General features: G+C 40.5%; 1 protein-coding gene across 1 annotated transcript in view; it reads left to right on the top strand.

Moving 5' to 3' along the window:
• lancl2 (LanC lantibiotic synthetase component C-like 2 (bacterial)) overlaps positions 1-8,799 on the top strand; it is a 45,853-nt gene extending 37,054 nt beyond the window's left edge. Inside the window, exon 10 of the mRNA XM_049565593.1 lies at positions 3,347-8,799. Within this exon, the coding sequence (XP_049421550.1) occupies positions 3,347-3,423 (77 nt within the window). The 3' untranslated portion in view covers positions 3,424-8,799. The remainder of the gene's footprint in view (positions 1-3,346) is intronic.
• The last annotated feature ends 7,457 nt before the right edge of the window (positions 8,800-16,256 follow it).

Below are 16,256 nucleotides of genomic sequence, written 5' to 3'. Positions count from 1 at the left end.
CATCACTAGGTGTGACATCAATATGCTGATTAAACAGCATCATTACACACAGGTGTGTCTTTGGGTGGTCACAATAAATGAAGACTGATAATGTGCCATTTTTTCAAAGACGTTTGTTAGGATTTCACATGACTAGCACTAGAAATGCATTTTTATTTTAGTCACAGATACCCCAAAGAATCAGTCACAATCTGGTGTGACGCCTTTTGTCACACAGAGTTGATCAGGTTTTTGATTGAGGCCTGTTGAATGTTGGTCCACTTCTCTTCAGTGGCTGTGTGAAGTTGCTGAATATTGTCAGGAATTAGAACACGCTGTAATTCACGCTGACCCAGAGCGTCCCATGCATGCTTAATGTCTGTTTGGATGCAGGCCATGCAAATGCCGGGATGTTTTCAGCTCCCGGGAGTAGTGTAGAGATCCTTGCAACATGTGGCAGTGCATTATCATGCTGCAACATGAGGTCATGGCGGTGGATGAATGGAACCACAGTGGGTTTCTGGATTTTGCCACAGTATCTGTACCTTCAAACCATCATCAATAAAATCCATCTGTTTTTGTTCTCTGTGATGCCAGTCCTTACTATAACCTAGTGATAGCCAAATGAAGCCTCATGGAGCATTTTCTTTATTTTCTGAGCCCACTAGATGGCGCTTTTTGTTCCACAAAAGGTTGAAAGCACACTGAATTTCCATTCTTTGAGCCTCTCTCCTTAAACCATGAACGCCATCTAGTGGGCTCAGAAAATAAAGAAAATGCTTCGTAAGGCTTCACTTGGCCATCACTGCTATAACCCCACCGCCACCATGGGGCACTCTGTTCACAACATCAACATGAGCAGATAGATCAGTCGTTCATTTGGTGATTAAAGCACCAAATCTGATACTGATTGTGACCATCCCGAGGTTCACCTGTGTAGTAATGATGCTCTGTAATCAGCATCTTGATATGTCACACCTAAATAGATTGTCTTGTGAAAGAAGAAGTGCTCACTTAGGTGGACTTTAACAAAGTTGAGACCAAAACTTGAGAGAAATACATCGTTTGAGTGCATAAAAGAATCGTAGCTCTTGAACTTACACCTGTGAAGAAACGAGAGCAAAAAACAACGTTGCGTTTTAATTTTTGTTCAGTGTAATGGCAGACCTGTAATTTGTGTTACAAACATTTATTCACACAGTCTGCTGCTGCTACCTTTTCATCCTAGGTATACAGCACCCTGTGTAATTCTATGAGTGTGAAGTTAAGAGAGGCTTTTCACTAAGCTGTAAAGACAGAACTAAGAATACTACTGGCAGCATAACACTGCAGAAAAGCTCCTTTCAGTAGAAACGAACCACTGACTGCACAGAAGCAGGGGGTCTAATCAACGGCTTATGGAGACACAAAATACTACTTAGTTTAATGCTTTATAAAATAATCAACGTCGTCTTTTACTGACTGATCGGAGTAAGTGCTCTCATGATAACCAACACGGACTCTTATAAATAGGAAGACTGAAACGTTTATTACTGAACAATAGGGTCGTCATAAGTGTCATGCTTTATCTGTGGTTCATTCATCAGCTGCTTGGCGACCAGCTGACTAGTAACATGAAGTTATGTTGAGCCAGTCTTTTTTAACCTGACTCGTCTTACTTCTCTCTGCTGATAGGCACATGAGCAGAGCAAATGTGTGTATATTGATCACAGAAGGAAATTTACTGGTATTTCAGCATTCATCAATATGTCAGTAGCTCCGATGTTTTAGTAGGTACAAACAAAATCTACTCCTGCTTCTAGTGATGGCCAAATGAAGCCTCGTGAAGCATTTTTTTTGTTTTCTGAGCCCACTAGATGGCGCTTTTTGTTCAACAAAAGGTTGAAAGCATAGTGTGCTTTTATTGTCATTCTTTGAGCCTCTCTTTTTAAACCATGAACACCATCTAGTGGGTTCAGAAAATAAAGAAAATGCTTCATGAGGCTTCATTTGGCCATCACTAGTTGTCATCATTAGAAATTACAGTTTTGATTTGTATTGTGTTCTGTTATGTTCACAACAGTATTTTTCTATATTTTTTTGGGGTAATATTATGGTTGCTCTTTCGTATATTTTCTTTTTTTCTACATATTTTTGCTATTCCTTCTTTTGTTTACTTACTTTGAATAGTGACGTTATTATTGTCCTCATCTGAGATAAAGTTAAGCTATGTGATTACAGAGAGATTTGCTCTAACACTTCGCACATATCATGAGGCTTTAGATTAGATTTATTATTAGCCCCCTCTCTGTGTTTCCTTTTTAAGGAGTTACTGCTGTCAATGGTTGTTATTTTGTTTTTTCAGGACCATTAAGGCTGACTTCTATGCGGGATTAACCCCTATTTCTAATATTTTTGTGATGTATTTGTTGTTATATGGATTGATTGTGTGTGTATTGATGTGTTGATCACACCCATGGGTGTTGCCCGCTAATTTTATAAATGTGACCAGCTGAGATGTCTCAACACAAGTGACCCGATGAAGAGCCGGTAGGCTTGAAACGTGGTCCTTTTATACTATGATGATAGAATAAAGTATATATATATTTTTTTTATTGGGAGCAGCTACAGTGTTGCGAGTCTTTTCTTTCATCCTGATCACGTCTTTTCTACTCGGCACCTGGTAATATGGATGTGCGTGTGACTACCTCTCCTAAATAAAAAATAGACATAAATATTGGTTGTCATTAGTGATGGCCAAATGAAGCCTCATGAAGCACTGTCTTTATTTTCTGAGCCCACTAGATGGCGCTCATGGTTTAAAGAGAGAGGCTCAAAGAATGGGAATGGCAATTCAGTGTGCTTTCAACCTTTTGTTGAACAAAAAGCGCCATCTAGTGGGCTCATAAAATAACAAAGATGCTTCATGAGGCTTCATTTGGCCATCACTAGTTGTCAGCACGATAAAACTGAAGACATGGTAATTCCATGTGTCAGTGTCAGCCTATCACTGATCCCCAGTGTGCTGTCTTCACTCCAGGCCTCGCCTTACTGTACCTCCAGCTGCACCGGGTGACCCACGAGGCCGCCCACCTGCTGTCGTCATTAGAAATTACAGTTTTGATTCATATTGTGTTCTGTTATGTTCACAACACGCAGATGTCTTTGAAACACGCAAGTTAAACACGACAAAAGATTAGAAATATGACATGTTTCACAAAATCAGTTGGCAATTATCAGAGTTGAGCTTCAGATTAGGTTTCTTAAGAATGTGAACGAGTTATTTGAATCGACTTGATACACATGTTTTCTACATTTCTGACATCGCATTCGCACAAATGTATCTTCTGTTTGAGTGGCTGGCAGTAATGGATGTTTCTCCTCTCAGGTATGGCGGGGGCCATCCACTACCTGTCAGAGGTGGCAGAGCCTGAAGCCTCCTGCTTCCCTGCCTTTGAGCTTTGACCTGCCAACTGATGTGACTGAGGATGATGAAGGGGAAGAGGGACAAAGTGTTTTGGACCAAACTTGAGTCTTTGCTCAAGAGCTGGACAAGGATGTGTTTGTGATGCAGCTTTCAACCTGGGTCATGAGTAAGTAGTGACCGACTGAAAATGAGGAACTGAGCAGCGTGAGTTGGGTCATGATATTGATAATGTGCAAAAGGACAAAGGGAAGATTAATTCTGGACAAAACCACAGGTTGAATGTTGTTGATCCTGTGAAAATAAAAGCTGGACTGAAGAGGACATATTTGTCTTCCTGAAGATGGACACTTAAATCCTGCGGAGTCTATCATTGGAACTCTGTCCAAACATGTGAGTCTTTCAGCTCTGAGGTCCCCCGTCATCCTCCATTGTGTTGGGGCAAAGACATGGACCCCATGTCTCTTCCTCACCCAATTAATCGCCAGCTGGCATGGACACAGAAGAACACACTCTAACCCTCAGCCTTTAATATCATAGCACCTAGGCCAAGAAAGAGGGTGAGTGTGTATGCGTGTGTGTGTGAAGTGAACTAAAGCTGTTTTGGTATTTCTATGCCTCTGCATGCTCACTGTAACTGGCTCTTGGTGCCTCATATTCTGTCCGTGTAGTGATTTCCCCTTCCTGTGTTTGTAGGTGTGCTGTTTCACTTCTCCAGGTGTTTGTCACATGGTGGAGAAAGGTTTCTCTGTCAACTTTCATTTTATGAACACAAGCATAGTTTAAAGATCACCAGGCTTTTGCGAAGCTAACCAGTATATCAGCTGTTAAGTCTTAAGTTTCTCTTTAATTTCTGTGTAAGGAACTGTAATAATATGACAGATATAGTGCATATTTTTTTCATTTCCAAGTGACAATAACATTGTTTTTGGTGAGTTTTGGTTCAGAATGTTGCGACAAGACTGTCCACTTCTGTGGTGACTGACTAGAGAGTGTCATACAGTATTGTACACAAGCCCTTGTTGGCCCTTTTTTGGACGAGTCTATTTAGTTTTTGGTGTCAGTCATTAGGTATTTGAGTCTCATGTCGTGTTTAGTACAATATTAATTATTTGGGAGGATGTGTTGCGCTGTTTAGTCCTATAACACTCTAGAGGCTAGTGCTTTGCTTGCTGAAGTTAGCACTCATTTCCACCTGCCGTTCATTTTTGATGATGTTATTTCAGCTCCTGCACACTCTGTGTTGTCTTTGTCCCACGTGATACGATGGAGGGGTCCAGTTCGTGTTAGCGGTCTCTTCTGAGTCCAGTCTGGCACAGGGTAACGTAGTCCCCCAGTGCCAGATGGATCCCTTACAGACTCATTGACTCGAGCCCTAAGCCCTTACAGACCTAGGACCAATTCCATTTCTTCTCCTTAGCCCTTGTCTTGGTCAGGTTAAGAGCTAACCTGACAGAGAATTGGGACACCACTTCCCCTCACGTGAACGCGCAGAACCAAGGGGAAGGGCCAAGACTAGGGCTAAGGGGAAGAAATGGAATTGGTCCTAGGTCTGTAAGGGCTTAGGGCTCGAGTCAGTGAGTCTGTAAGGGATCCATTTGGGATTGGGGGATTGAGTCACGTAAGAAGGGCTGAAGTCACAAAGGGGACTAATGTTCAGAAACGGCAAACACTGTGCCCTTATTTCTGGTAACTGACCCTTCGCTAAGCTGTGTGTGCAGATGAACGGTGTTTGGTTTCCTCTCTGTGCCGACGCCAGCACCCGAACCTCTGCTACCAGATGGGCTGGGAGCTCTGGGCGAAGCCAGACACCGTTCATCTGCGCACAATGCAGTCACTGATTCCTGTACAGCAGGGTCGGTCTTTGTTTCACTGTTATAATCGTTAAGTCATCGTTAACCTTAACGTTAACTTCTGTGGTGTTCAGTTTGTCACATTTATAGCATCAGTCCGGTTTAACACTTAGTGGTGAGACGGACGTGCGCAAGCAGGTCAAGTCGGAAAGTGTAAAATGTATGCATTTCATTTTCTGACATATTACAGAAGATCACATTTAAATTTCACTCATCTGAAAAGAGGGTTAACTCACTGTGGGCAAGTATTAATGTCGAGTCCTGTGACAGGAAAGAAAAATGCTTTGGTGGACACGTAACGCCACCAGGTTGTGGACTGGCGATTTATTTAATCTTAAGATAGCCTGTGCAGGTTTTTCCCCCGTCAACCAATCAGTTGGTAGATGAGTAGGTAGAATTCCAGTCTATCAAAATTTTCTTTGGTTGGTTAAAGCCGTAGTGTGAAGTCACCAGCCACTGTCCCCCAGCTGAGGCTTTTCCCCACAAAGTGACAAGTGACTGATGGTTTAAAATCAAAGTTAGAGTGCCGCTTTGTGCATTGGTCCTTTACCAAGCAGACACAACGATAACGTTCGCTTGCATCTATCAGCACGCACTGGCTTTCAAAACATTTGAAAATGAACAGTAGGTACGGCCACATAAGGTTTTGGGTACAGTATATTATGCCTTAAACTTTGCCCACCCAACTACGCCTCACTTTGGTTCCTCTCTTCGCCAATAACCCACTACTGTTGTATGTACAAACACAGCTGAGGAATCAAACCTACATTTATGAGTTGTCCGATAAGAAATAAGCCCTAACACCTAAGGTGAGATCTACTGACAGCACCCAAAGTGACGTCTGCGTCATCAACTGAAACAGAACGTCCTGGACTATTTAGAGTACCATCTAGAAACTACATGAGTGTTGCTACCATTTAGGTTCAGGTGCCATCTGGGTTCAGGACTCTGTCAGAGCTTAGCCTAAAACTGATGTTTTTGAAATCTTCAGCTGATCGGCAGGCCAACAATTTGCTGAAAAAGCAAATACATTCAAAACCACCTTTGAAATAAGAAATTCGAGATGTGGTAGCAGTAGCTGAAAAGGGTTGGTAGACATCACATAAACTAAAGAAAGACCAAAGAAGAAGTCGCAGGTTCTCAATAAGGGAGGTTCCTAACGACTGATTTCCCTGATGTCTAAACAGAAGTTTAACTTAAAACTAAAAGTAAGAAAACACCCTGACAGGCAAGGTCATTATTTATTTATTTATTTTGCTGGCAACATTGGCCAAAACCTGAATTTACCTCTAAGTTTTTTTTAAAAAATAATTTTGCTATTTTTGCTGTTTTTTTTCTATAGATTCATTATTGCTGCAGAACAACAGCAGCATGTGATGTGGAACATCAGATATTTGTAGTTAGTTAACTGAAAAAGGTAAAACCATTTATTATTTCCTGCATTTTGCTGAACTTTCAGTGTCCTTTGTATTGTGCACTCAGCTTGTCATTTTGCACAGCTTTGTCACTGTTAAAACACACCGAATAAAGGTTAAAGTTTAATATCTCCAACAAAGAAGATAATATCTCCAACCTCGGAGATAATATCCCATGTAAAGGAAACAGTATATCCTACCTAGGAGATAACATGTACAAAACAATATCTCCTACCTAGGAGATAACATCCAACCCAGGAGATAATATCCCATGTAAAGGAAATAATATATCCTACCTAGGAGATACTGTCCTGTATGAGGGAGATAACATCCCATATGTAGGAGAGAATCTCTCACGCCTAGGAGATAATATCACATATGTAGGAGATAACATCACATTTGTAGGTGATAATGTCTCCTACCTAGGAGATAACAATAGGAGGAAAAAGGAGGGAGTATCAACAGTATAATAGTATAATAATTAACCCTTTAAAACCTGAACAAACTGGCCCAATTCCTTTTGAAAACACACACAAAAGGCAATGAGCAGCTTTACAAGAAATAACCAAACAATTAGCAAATAATTAGTTAAAGTTACGGAAAAATGTCTTGAAAAATAGTAAAAAACAAACAAGGAAATGGCCTGAAAAAAGTGCCAATTATATTTGTTGAGAGAGAAATTTTTTTTTCTCAAATAGAAATGTAAAAATATAATTATAATATTTAGAAATACTTTTTTCCTCATCATTTTTTCCTGTTTTTTATTTAAATTTTTTTTTTTTTTCAGGGGGGGGTCAGTTTTTGCAATTTTCATTCAATTTGCATTGCAATTTGCAATTTCTTGCCAAGCTATTCATTGTCTTTTCTTGCACGTTTCCAAAAGAAATCAGTTCGCTCAGGTTTCAAAAGTGTGTGTGTGTGTGTGTGTGTGTGTGTGTGAACCCAATGTGAACCTGCCGTGCCAAACACATTAATGTTTCACTGCTGGAACATTGTGTGAAGCATTTAAAGTTATACTTTAAGCACACTCAGTTTCTAAAAGTATTTTACTAGCAGACGTGATAAGATCCACAACAACACCCAAAAATTGGTGATTTAAACATTTTTTAATTGTTTTTCTTTTAATATTTGACGAAAGCCTTCGGTACAAAACTAGAGTTGACCGGCAGTTAGTCTCGCTCACCAGACCTTTCTCAAGAAAAGAAAGGTCTGGCTGCGCCGACTCTCACTTTAAGATTGGAGAAAAAAACGCCCCAGCTGCTTGTATTTCTTTCAACCAATCACAGTCGTTCTGGGCAGTGCCACAGCAACGGTGTGCTTGCAAAAATATTGCCGGGGGGAAACAGGTTTTGGTGTAACACGCCCACAAAAATATCGCCTACAGGACGCGAACCATGGCAGAAAAATGGCTACATCCAAGCAAGATCAAACACCGCAAAAGTTAGTAAAGGACGTGTTGAAAACGGTTGAAAACTGCTACACAACCGGAGGTGGTAGGGCGTGACTTCAGCGGGTGGCTCGTTCCGCCCAATAAGAGGCTGGTCTGCGTAGCTAACTTCCGCCCACTCGGACTAACTTGCAGTTGACGTAGTTTCCTCCAATCAGAGCTCTGTACGTCACTTATAGACAAAGCTCTAATAAACCCTGAGCTCAGATGGTCGCCGTCATGTGTGGTACCAACGATGAGTTAAAGTGATACCTGGTGGTAAAAGTGTGCAGTACATCCAATGATCCCGACAGCACATGAATGCACATCAATGCCTAATTCTCCTGCAGAGATCTCGTCCTGAATGTCTTTGCATGAGGATAACGTCACATATAAAACCTGTGTGTTCATCTGTCAGTGTTTCCAGGTTCACTGGTCCCGATGTGTTTGGCCTCATGGCCTGATCCCGGCCGTGAGGAGTGTTTGACCTCTCTGTCTGTGTTTTTGATCTGCTCTCTGCCTAACTGCTGTCAAGATGTGTGTGTGTGTGTGTGTGTGAGAGAGTGTGTGTTTTTCCTCATTACACTCTTGGACTTCAGTGACAGAGCGGTGAAAAGTAAGATGTCTTAATTGTTCTGATTTTGGGCGAGTCGATGTTGACAAAGGTCAAGTGACAGAATTCATGTAAGGTTTGATATTGTTGGAAATAAAAAATGAATAGAGCTCCTTGTTGCTTCTTGTTTGTTTTTTTATTCCTCCGTACTGGCGATCTTCAAATTTGGCACAAACATTCACTTGGACTCAATGATGAACTGATTACTTTTTGATGGTCATAGGTCAAAGGTCAAGGTCACTGTGACGTTGTCTTTCTCATTCTCGTAAATGTAATACATCTGAAGAACACCTTAAGGGAATTTCTTTAAATTTAGCTCAAACGTTCACTTAACGTCAGGTTGAACTGATTCGATTTCGGTGGTCAAGGGTCAAAGATCAATGTCCGTGCATGACCTTGCATCCATCGCATTCTCATCAACACGATATTCCAAAAACAACTTGAGGGAGACTCGTGAACGTGATATCTCAAGAACACCATCAGGGGATTCCTTCAAATTTGGCACAAACGTTAACCTCAATAACCAAATGAAGTGATTAGATTTTAGTGGTCAAGGGTCAAAGATTAATGTCGCCATTACCTTGCGTCAGTCTCATTCTCATGAATGGGAAATTTTATATTTGGCACAAACGTTCACTTAGACTTAAGGACGGACTGATTAGATTTTGGTGGTCAAGGGTCAAAGATCGATGTCGCCATGACCTTGTATCCATCACGTTCTTGTAAATGCAATATTTTAAGAGCACTTGAGGGAAATTCCTCAGATTTGGTACCAAAGTCCACTTGGACTCAAGAATAAACTGATAAGAATTTTGTGGTTGAAGGTCAAAGACCAAGGTCACTGTGATCTTAAAATATGTTTTTGGCCATTTGTTTTTGTTGCCTTTTTATGTCATTGACACACAAACTAACCTCATTTTTTTGTTTTCGTTTTTTCTGACTTTTTTGTTGTTTCAACGTTTTTTATATGTGCAAATTGAGACGACACAAGATGTAGAGGCATCTGAGGCACCTTCAGAAAATATTTAGCTTTTTTATTGTATCGTAAAATGCTACTGGTGGTATGAACAAACAAAATCAAGTAAATCCTTCAGTCAGTATCACATTTTATCAGAAGTGAAGTTTATTTACATATTTCACAATGTATAATGTTTTTTTCTGTCTAAAGACCAGATGAAAAGGAGGAGAAGAGTTTAACAAGGAGAGGATAAAAACAGCAGAGACACAAAGAGAACACAGGTTAAGATGCTTTAATTACACTACCTGTTGCATAGTTTGACATGATTAAACAAAACACCTCTAACGTTGTGCTGTGTTTCCAATGACTGACTCTGTCGCTGCTCGGGGCCCTGGTCTCATTCAAAAACCTGCTGAAACCAGATCAGAGTCGGAGGGGTCACTACAGAGGTGTGTGCACTACACATGTTCTTTCACAGTGAAACATCACCACATCTGTCTGGAGAGCAGGATGGATCAGGACAGGACAGGAGTCACCCCCAAAATGTCATGAAACAGTTTTTAAAACTGAGAATTAAATGATCCTAACAAAGTGCCGATACAGGCTTTACTGTTGTACAAATCTCTTACAGCTCCATCTGGTGCCATACGGGGAGTCCACCAGAGGACAGTCTGTTCGTCTTTAAATTTACCACAATTGGACAGGAAACACAGAGGTACACCAAGACTGGATGTAGGTATATTCATGACAGACCAAAATAATAAGGGTTAGAAATGGTGTAAGTATTTGCCTTTAACACAGCTGATGGACTGATGTGAATGACATTTAATTTTTGTAAAAGCAAGAAAACTACAAGCCAGATTATCGCACTGGAATTTGCTGTAGATATTCCTGGTTCCTACAGTATGAAGTATTAGGTTTTGATTTCCGTCCTTTAGCCTATGGAAGTCCATTTCTGCCTGTTAGGGAGGAAGAGAAAAAGAAAACAAAATTCAACACTAAGCTTTTTTCACTAGAAAAGTTATTTTCTCCGTTTTATAGATCCTAAAAGCCATTTCTGAACAGAAATGTGGTGCAGGAATATGGAAAATCTAAATTTTCTGCATGACCGTTATGCACACCAGGTGCAGCGCAAACGATCTGCGTTATTGTGTTATTTTAGTCAAAGAAAAAAAAGCTTCCTGTAGTGATGGCCAGATGAAGCCTCATGAAGCATTTTCTTTATTTTATGAGCCCACTACATGGCACTTGTTCAACAGCAGGTTGAAGCACACTGAATTGCCATTCTTTGAGCCTCTCTCTTTAAACCATGAGCGCTATCTAGTGGGCTCAGGAAATAAAGACAATGCTTCATGAGGCTTCATTTGGCCATCACTAACCACCACTATTACCATCTGCTGGAAAATTGGCCCATGGAACACAAAGAAAATAATATTAAGTATATTTTCATTCCTGGGGAAATGGAAGGCAATCATTCATAAATCATTGATAAAAATGTACAAAATACATTTTTATAAATTTCTGGACAAATTCGTCAGACGAGAATCAGTACTTGGTGTGAAATGGCTTAAAGTCATAGCTAAAAAAGTGCATTTTTTAGAGTGCAGATCTCCACCAGGTGTTTTGGGTACTGGGTATAGAATTAATCTGCAGATACGTGTTCAAAATGAGACCAAACTTTTCTATGGAAATCAGTTTTTGTGCAAGGCGAAGGCCCAAATGTGGCCTGCAACAGACGGTAATTCTTGTTGTCTTTAGCCGAGACGATTTCCAGGAAAGCCTTTTGCTCCGTCGTTTTACAGCGTGATTTTGTTGATGACTTGTGGCCCCCAACTAGCTTGTTAAGAGTGAGGAGTCAGCAGTCAGTGGTGTCAAACAGGTCTTTCAACAATTGTGAATCACCCTGACGACATGAAGTCCTTGAACATACAGTCATAAAAATGCACACTAAATATTAGGCAGACTGGTCCAATAGTTTTAGAGAAAAGCTGAAATTTTGAGCTACTAAGTCATATTTATTTATTTATTTATTAATAAAACTTTTTCAGAAGCAGAATTGGGCTTCCATACTTAGCGTCCCCATCAGGTCAAAGTTTCCATTTAATGACATAAAAAACATTCTCTGAGAGCACATTCATCCTCCAAACAAAGGATGAACCCGTCATTACACATTTTGCCACTTTATATTTTTTCTTTTACTAATTAATTTCATCTTTATTTAGCCATGCAAGCCACAAAGTATGATGTGTTCGTCCCTTAAAAGATAGACGAATCAGGTCTGTTGAGTTCAGTTGATTTTAAACGTGTAAATGTCAACAGCTTGTTGTTTTGAAGCTGTGTAATGGAGTTTAGACGCTGGTGGTGGTTATGAGAAGAGATGAAGAGGAAGCTGAGGATCTGGATGTGAAGAGGAGTTGGCATTTGATGAGCTCGCCCTGGGCTCTGGTTAAGGTGACTGGAGGTGAACGGGGTGGAGGAGGACTGACGATTATGCCTAAAATGACAGCTGACAGGAGCAGAGAGGAGAACAGGTTTTCAGTTTGGCAGCAGCAACATGAATGGCTGAAGGAGATCGTGGCAAAGAACTTACACTGAGCTCCAACAAAAGGGGTTGGAAGTAATGGATGAAAAGTTCTTGCATGGGGCCCACCATGTTTTCAAATGCTGGTGCCTGTTGAGGGCGTTGTACTGTTGTGTATCGTTGTCAAGCAGGACCAGTTGATGCAGCACTTAGAGCTACAGCTCAGAGCTTAGCTACCTCTTGAAACTACCACATTGTCATCTGGTATTTATTGCAGCACAAAACTCATTCTGTTCTTCAGCTAAATGAGCACATCACCCTGAACTACAGCTACATGTCACCTTTTTACAAACACGAGCTGTAAGTAACCACGACGACATGTACATTCAGCTGTGATCAGGTTCTGACAAATATGCTTCTCTTTCATGTGATAGTTAGGATTCAGTTTGCTCAGTATTGTAGTGATGGCCAAATGAAGCCTCATGAAGCATTGTCTTTATTCTATGAGCCCACTAGATGGCGCTTTTTGTTCAACAAAAGGTTGAAAGCACACTGAATTGCCATTCTTTGAGCCTCTCTCTTGAAACCATGAGCGCCATCTAGTGGGCTCAGAAAATAAAGACAATGCTTCATGAGGCTTCATTTGGCCATCACTACTGTACTGGAGGACTATGGGAAGCTTTTAATCTGAACTGACTCTAATGTGATATTTAGATCTGATTTCAGTTTTCATAAATTATTTTCTACCCTGTTGTTACGCTAGATTTCACAGTTTGATGAGTACTGATAAGTAGCGATGGCCAAATGAAGCCTCATGAAGCATTTTCTTTATTTTCTGAGCCCACTAGATGGCACTTTTTGTTCAACAAAAGGTTGAAAGAACACTGAATTGCCATTCTTTGAGCCTCTCTCTTTAAACCATGAGCGCCATCTAGTGGGCTCAGAAAATAAAGAAAACCCTTCATGAGGCTTCATTTGGCCATCACTACTGTCAGGATCCTGAATTGTTTGGTATAAAAGTGGTCACACTTCACCACACTGTATATTTGATCCTGTCCTCTTTACCACTAATTTACAGCCTCATTCATAAAATGTGTTACAGGAAGAACTTTGAAAAACTAACTCACCAGATAGTGCATTTTCTTTATGACTTCAAAGCTGTGGTGGCTGTGCAGTGAAGAGAAGCATTATTTTTTTGGACGAAATCAGTTTAATGGGAAATTTTCTTGAAATCATGACTTAGTATCACAAAATAATAATGACATTTCTCAAAGTAATGACTTGGTATCTTTAAATTATTAGAATATTCCTCAATGAAATGAGAAACTTTCTCAAAATATTGACCTCTTATTGAGTTAATATCGACAAAGTCGTTATTTTTAGACCTTAAATTCTTAATTTAAGATACCAAGTCATTTTTTTGAGAATGTTCCTTGTTATTTTAGATACTGAGCCATTGTTTTGACAAAGTTTCTCATTATTTTTAGATAATTAAGCACTTATTTTAATAAAGTTTTCATTATTTTAAGATACAAACTCATTTTAAAGCTTTTCATCATTTTCAGATACTAACTTATTATTTCTAGAAAGTTTCTCAAAAGGACTTTTTTCCCATCACACTGGTGGAAATGAGCTTCCATATTTTCCATCAAAGTTAATACAAACGTGAAGTCAGAGACGGTGTCGGACTTCCTCCTCACTCACTGAACTGAGTGCTCACAATGTGCTTTCTGTATTAGTTCAGTATTTTGGGAAATATGATTATTCGCTTTGTTGTCATGAGTTAGATGAGAAAACTGATACCACTCTCATCTCCATACAATACACATATGAAGCTACAGCCAGTAGCTGAGCAGACGTTTGTTGCCACAGCTGCAACTGAAGGAGCAAAATGTTGATTTAAATCCTGTCAGGTCGTGTAAATGACCAATCAGCAGCTTCTGATTTTCCCTCACTGGGGTTTCAGTGAGCAGAGATGGAGAGATGAAACATCCATGCTAAGTGCAAATAAGCTGAGTGCAAAGAAATTGTTATCTGAAGTTGCCCTGAGCCACTCTGGGAAGCAGCTCGATGTGTGAGGCTCTCAGCATGCAACACTCAATGATTCAGCAGGAATGTCAGCTGAACATAAACATGGATCACTGCTGCAGCTCCTACACAGCACAGTTACTCTCAACTACAACATCACAGTCAAAGAGCACAAGAAGCACCGTTATTTGCATCCACTTCTCTCAGTCGGCTCTCTGTTTAAACACCAGCAGGGTTGATTCATTGAAACATGTCCCCTAAACTATGTGCTCTTTTATTTCAATCTGACCCAAGGATTTCTCCATAGTGTGGGCCCTTAGTGTCTGTGCGTCAGTGCAGCTACGCCAAAATGGAAATGTGGCTGATGGTGCACTTGTTTTAGTTTTGTATGGTGATTTAAGTCATTCACTTGGACTCGTATAAAGTTGCTGCTGATCTACTGGCTAATGGTACAAACAAATATGTCACTTGTGCTCCGGTCAGATGCTACTCTAAACCTGTGTTTACCAGCTCCTTAGGGCGCACAATATATGTTATATATCACTGCTGTGATTAGTTCAGGCAGGACATGATGTCAAGCTCAGCTCACATCCCAACTACATCAGCTGATCTCAAGCAGCCCAATCAACTGATGGAGCAGCTGATTGATGGAAGGGAGTCAGCTGATAGATCACATGATTCCTTTCTATGCAACCAATTGGTGAATCTCATTAAGTGCGCCCTATTTAAACTGCTCTGACCTGCCTACTGTTGCTGCTGCTTTGCAACCTGCCTCCACCCCAGCTCCTCCTTTTTATGCTGTGTCTGACTTATCAATGTCATTTATGTTTGTCATTGATGCTGCTCTGTTCTGTTCCCGGGGGGTCTTTGCTGCTGCTCTCCCTGCCTTAGGCTTTCCATGTAGGTAGTGATGGCCAAATGAAGCCTCATGAAGCATTTTCTTTATTTTCTGAGCCCACTAGATGGCGCTTTTTGTTCATCAAAAGGTTGGAAGCACACTGAATTGCCATTCTTTGAGCCGCTCTCTTTAAACCATGAGCGCCATCTAGTGGGCTCAGAAAATAAAGAAAACGCTTCATGAGGCTTCATTTGGCCATCACTTCATGTAGGTGCATGGAAGGGCAGAGAGGTGTGCTCTCTCCACCTCAGGCTTTCTACATAGGCGCATGAAAGGGCAGAGAGGTAAGATCTCTCTGCCTTATGGAAGGGCAGAAAGGTGTGCTCCAACTAAGGCTCTCCAAGTACTTGCGTGGAAGGGCAGAGAGGCCCTAGAACAGAGCCATACCACCAAATAAAATACTGCAAAGTTTTCTTGACTAAAGTGGTCCTGAATTAATGTATGTTTTTTCATAAATGAGGCGGCTGTAGCTCAGTTCATACTGACTTGGGTTGGGAACCATGGGGTCACTGATTCAAGTCACCAGGTACAGACCAAGCATGGAATGACAGCTGGAGAGGTGCCAGTTTGCATCCTGGGCACCCCCAAGGTGCCCTTGAGCAAGGCACTGACCCCCAACTGCTCGGGGCGCCTGTTCAAGGCAGCCCCCTCACTCTGACATCTCTATTTGATGCATGTATAGGTCCTGTTTTTACATATGTTTGTACTTCTTCTACAAAATATACTGGACCTAGAATTATGGGAAAAGATTAAAGACGAAACAAACCCCATCACAACTTACATGTAAAGTGTTAATTAGTTTATTATTATTTTACTTAAATGTGTGTACTTGTCTGTATTCTGCTGTACCTGCTCAAATAAAGTTTTCTTTGACTTAAGTGGTCCTGACTGAACTGAGGATTTGCTTCATTTCTCTGTCATACGTAATAGTTTACTGAATATCTTGGGTTTTAGACTGTGGGACAGATCAACTAATTTGGATGGTAAATGTCATAGTATAGCATGTTGTCAAGAATCAAGATAAAACGTCAAAAATCTAAAAAAAAAAAAACCCCTCATAGTATAGCATGCCCTCAAAAATCACTAATAAGCGACATAGTATAGCATGTCGTCCAAAATCATGAAAAAATGTCATAGTATAGTATGTCGTCCAAAATTATGA

The sequence above is a fragment of the Epinephelus fuscoguttatus genome, linkage group LG21 (genome assembly GCF_011397635.1).
Source record: "Epinephelus fuscoguttatus linkage group LG21, E.fuscoguttatus.final_Chr_v1".
In the NCBI taxonomy this organism is placed as follows: Eukaryota; Metazoa; Chordata; class Actinopteri; order Perciformes; family Serranidae; genus Epinephelus; species Epinephelus fuscoguttatus.
Note: the sequence above shows the minus strand (reverse complement) of the source record. Positions and strands in the feature narration are given on the sequence as shown.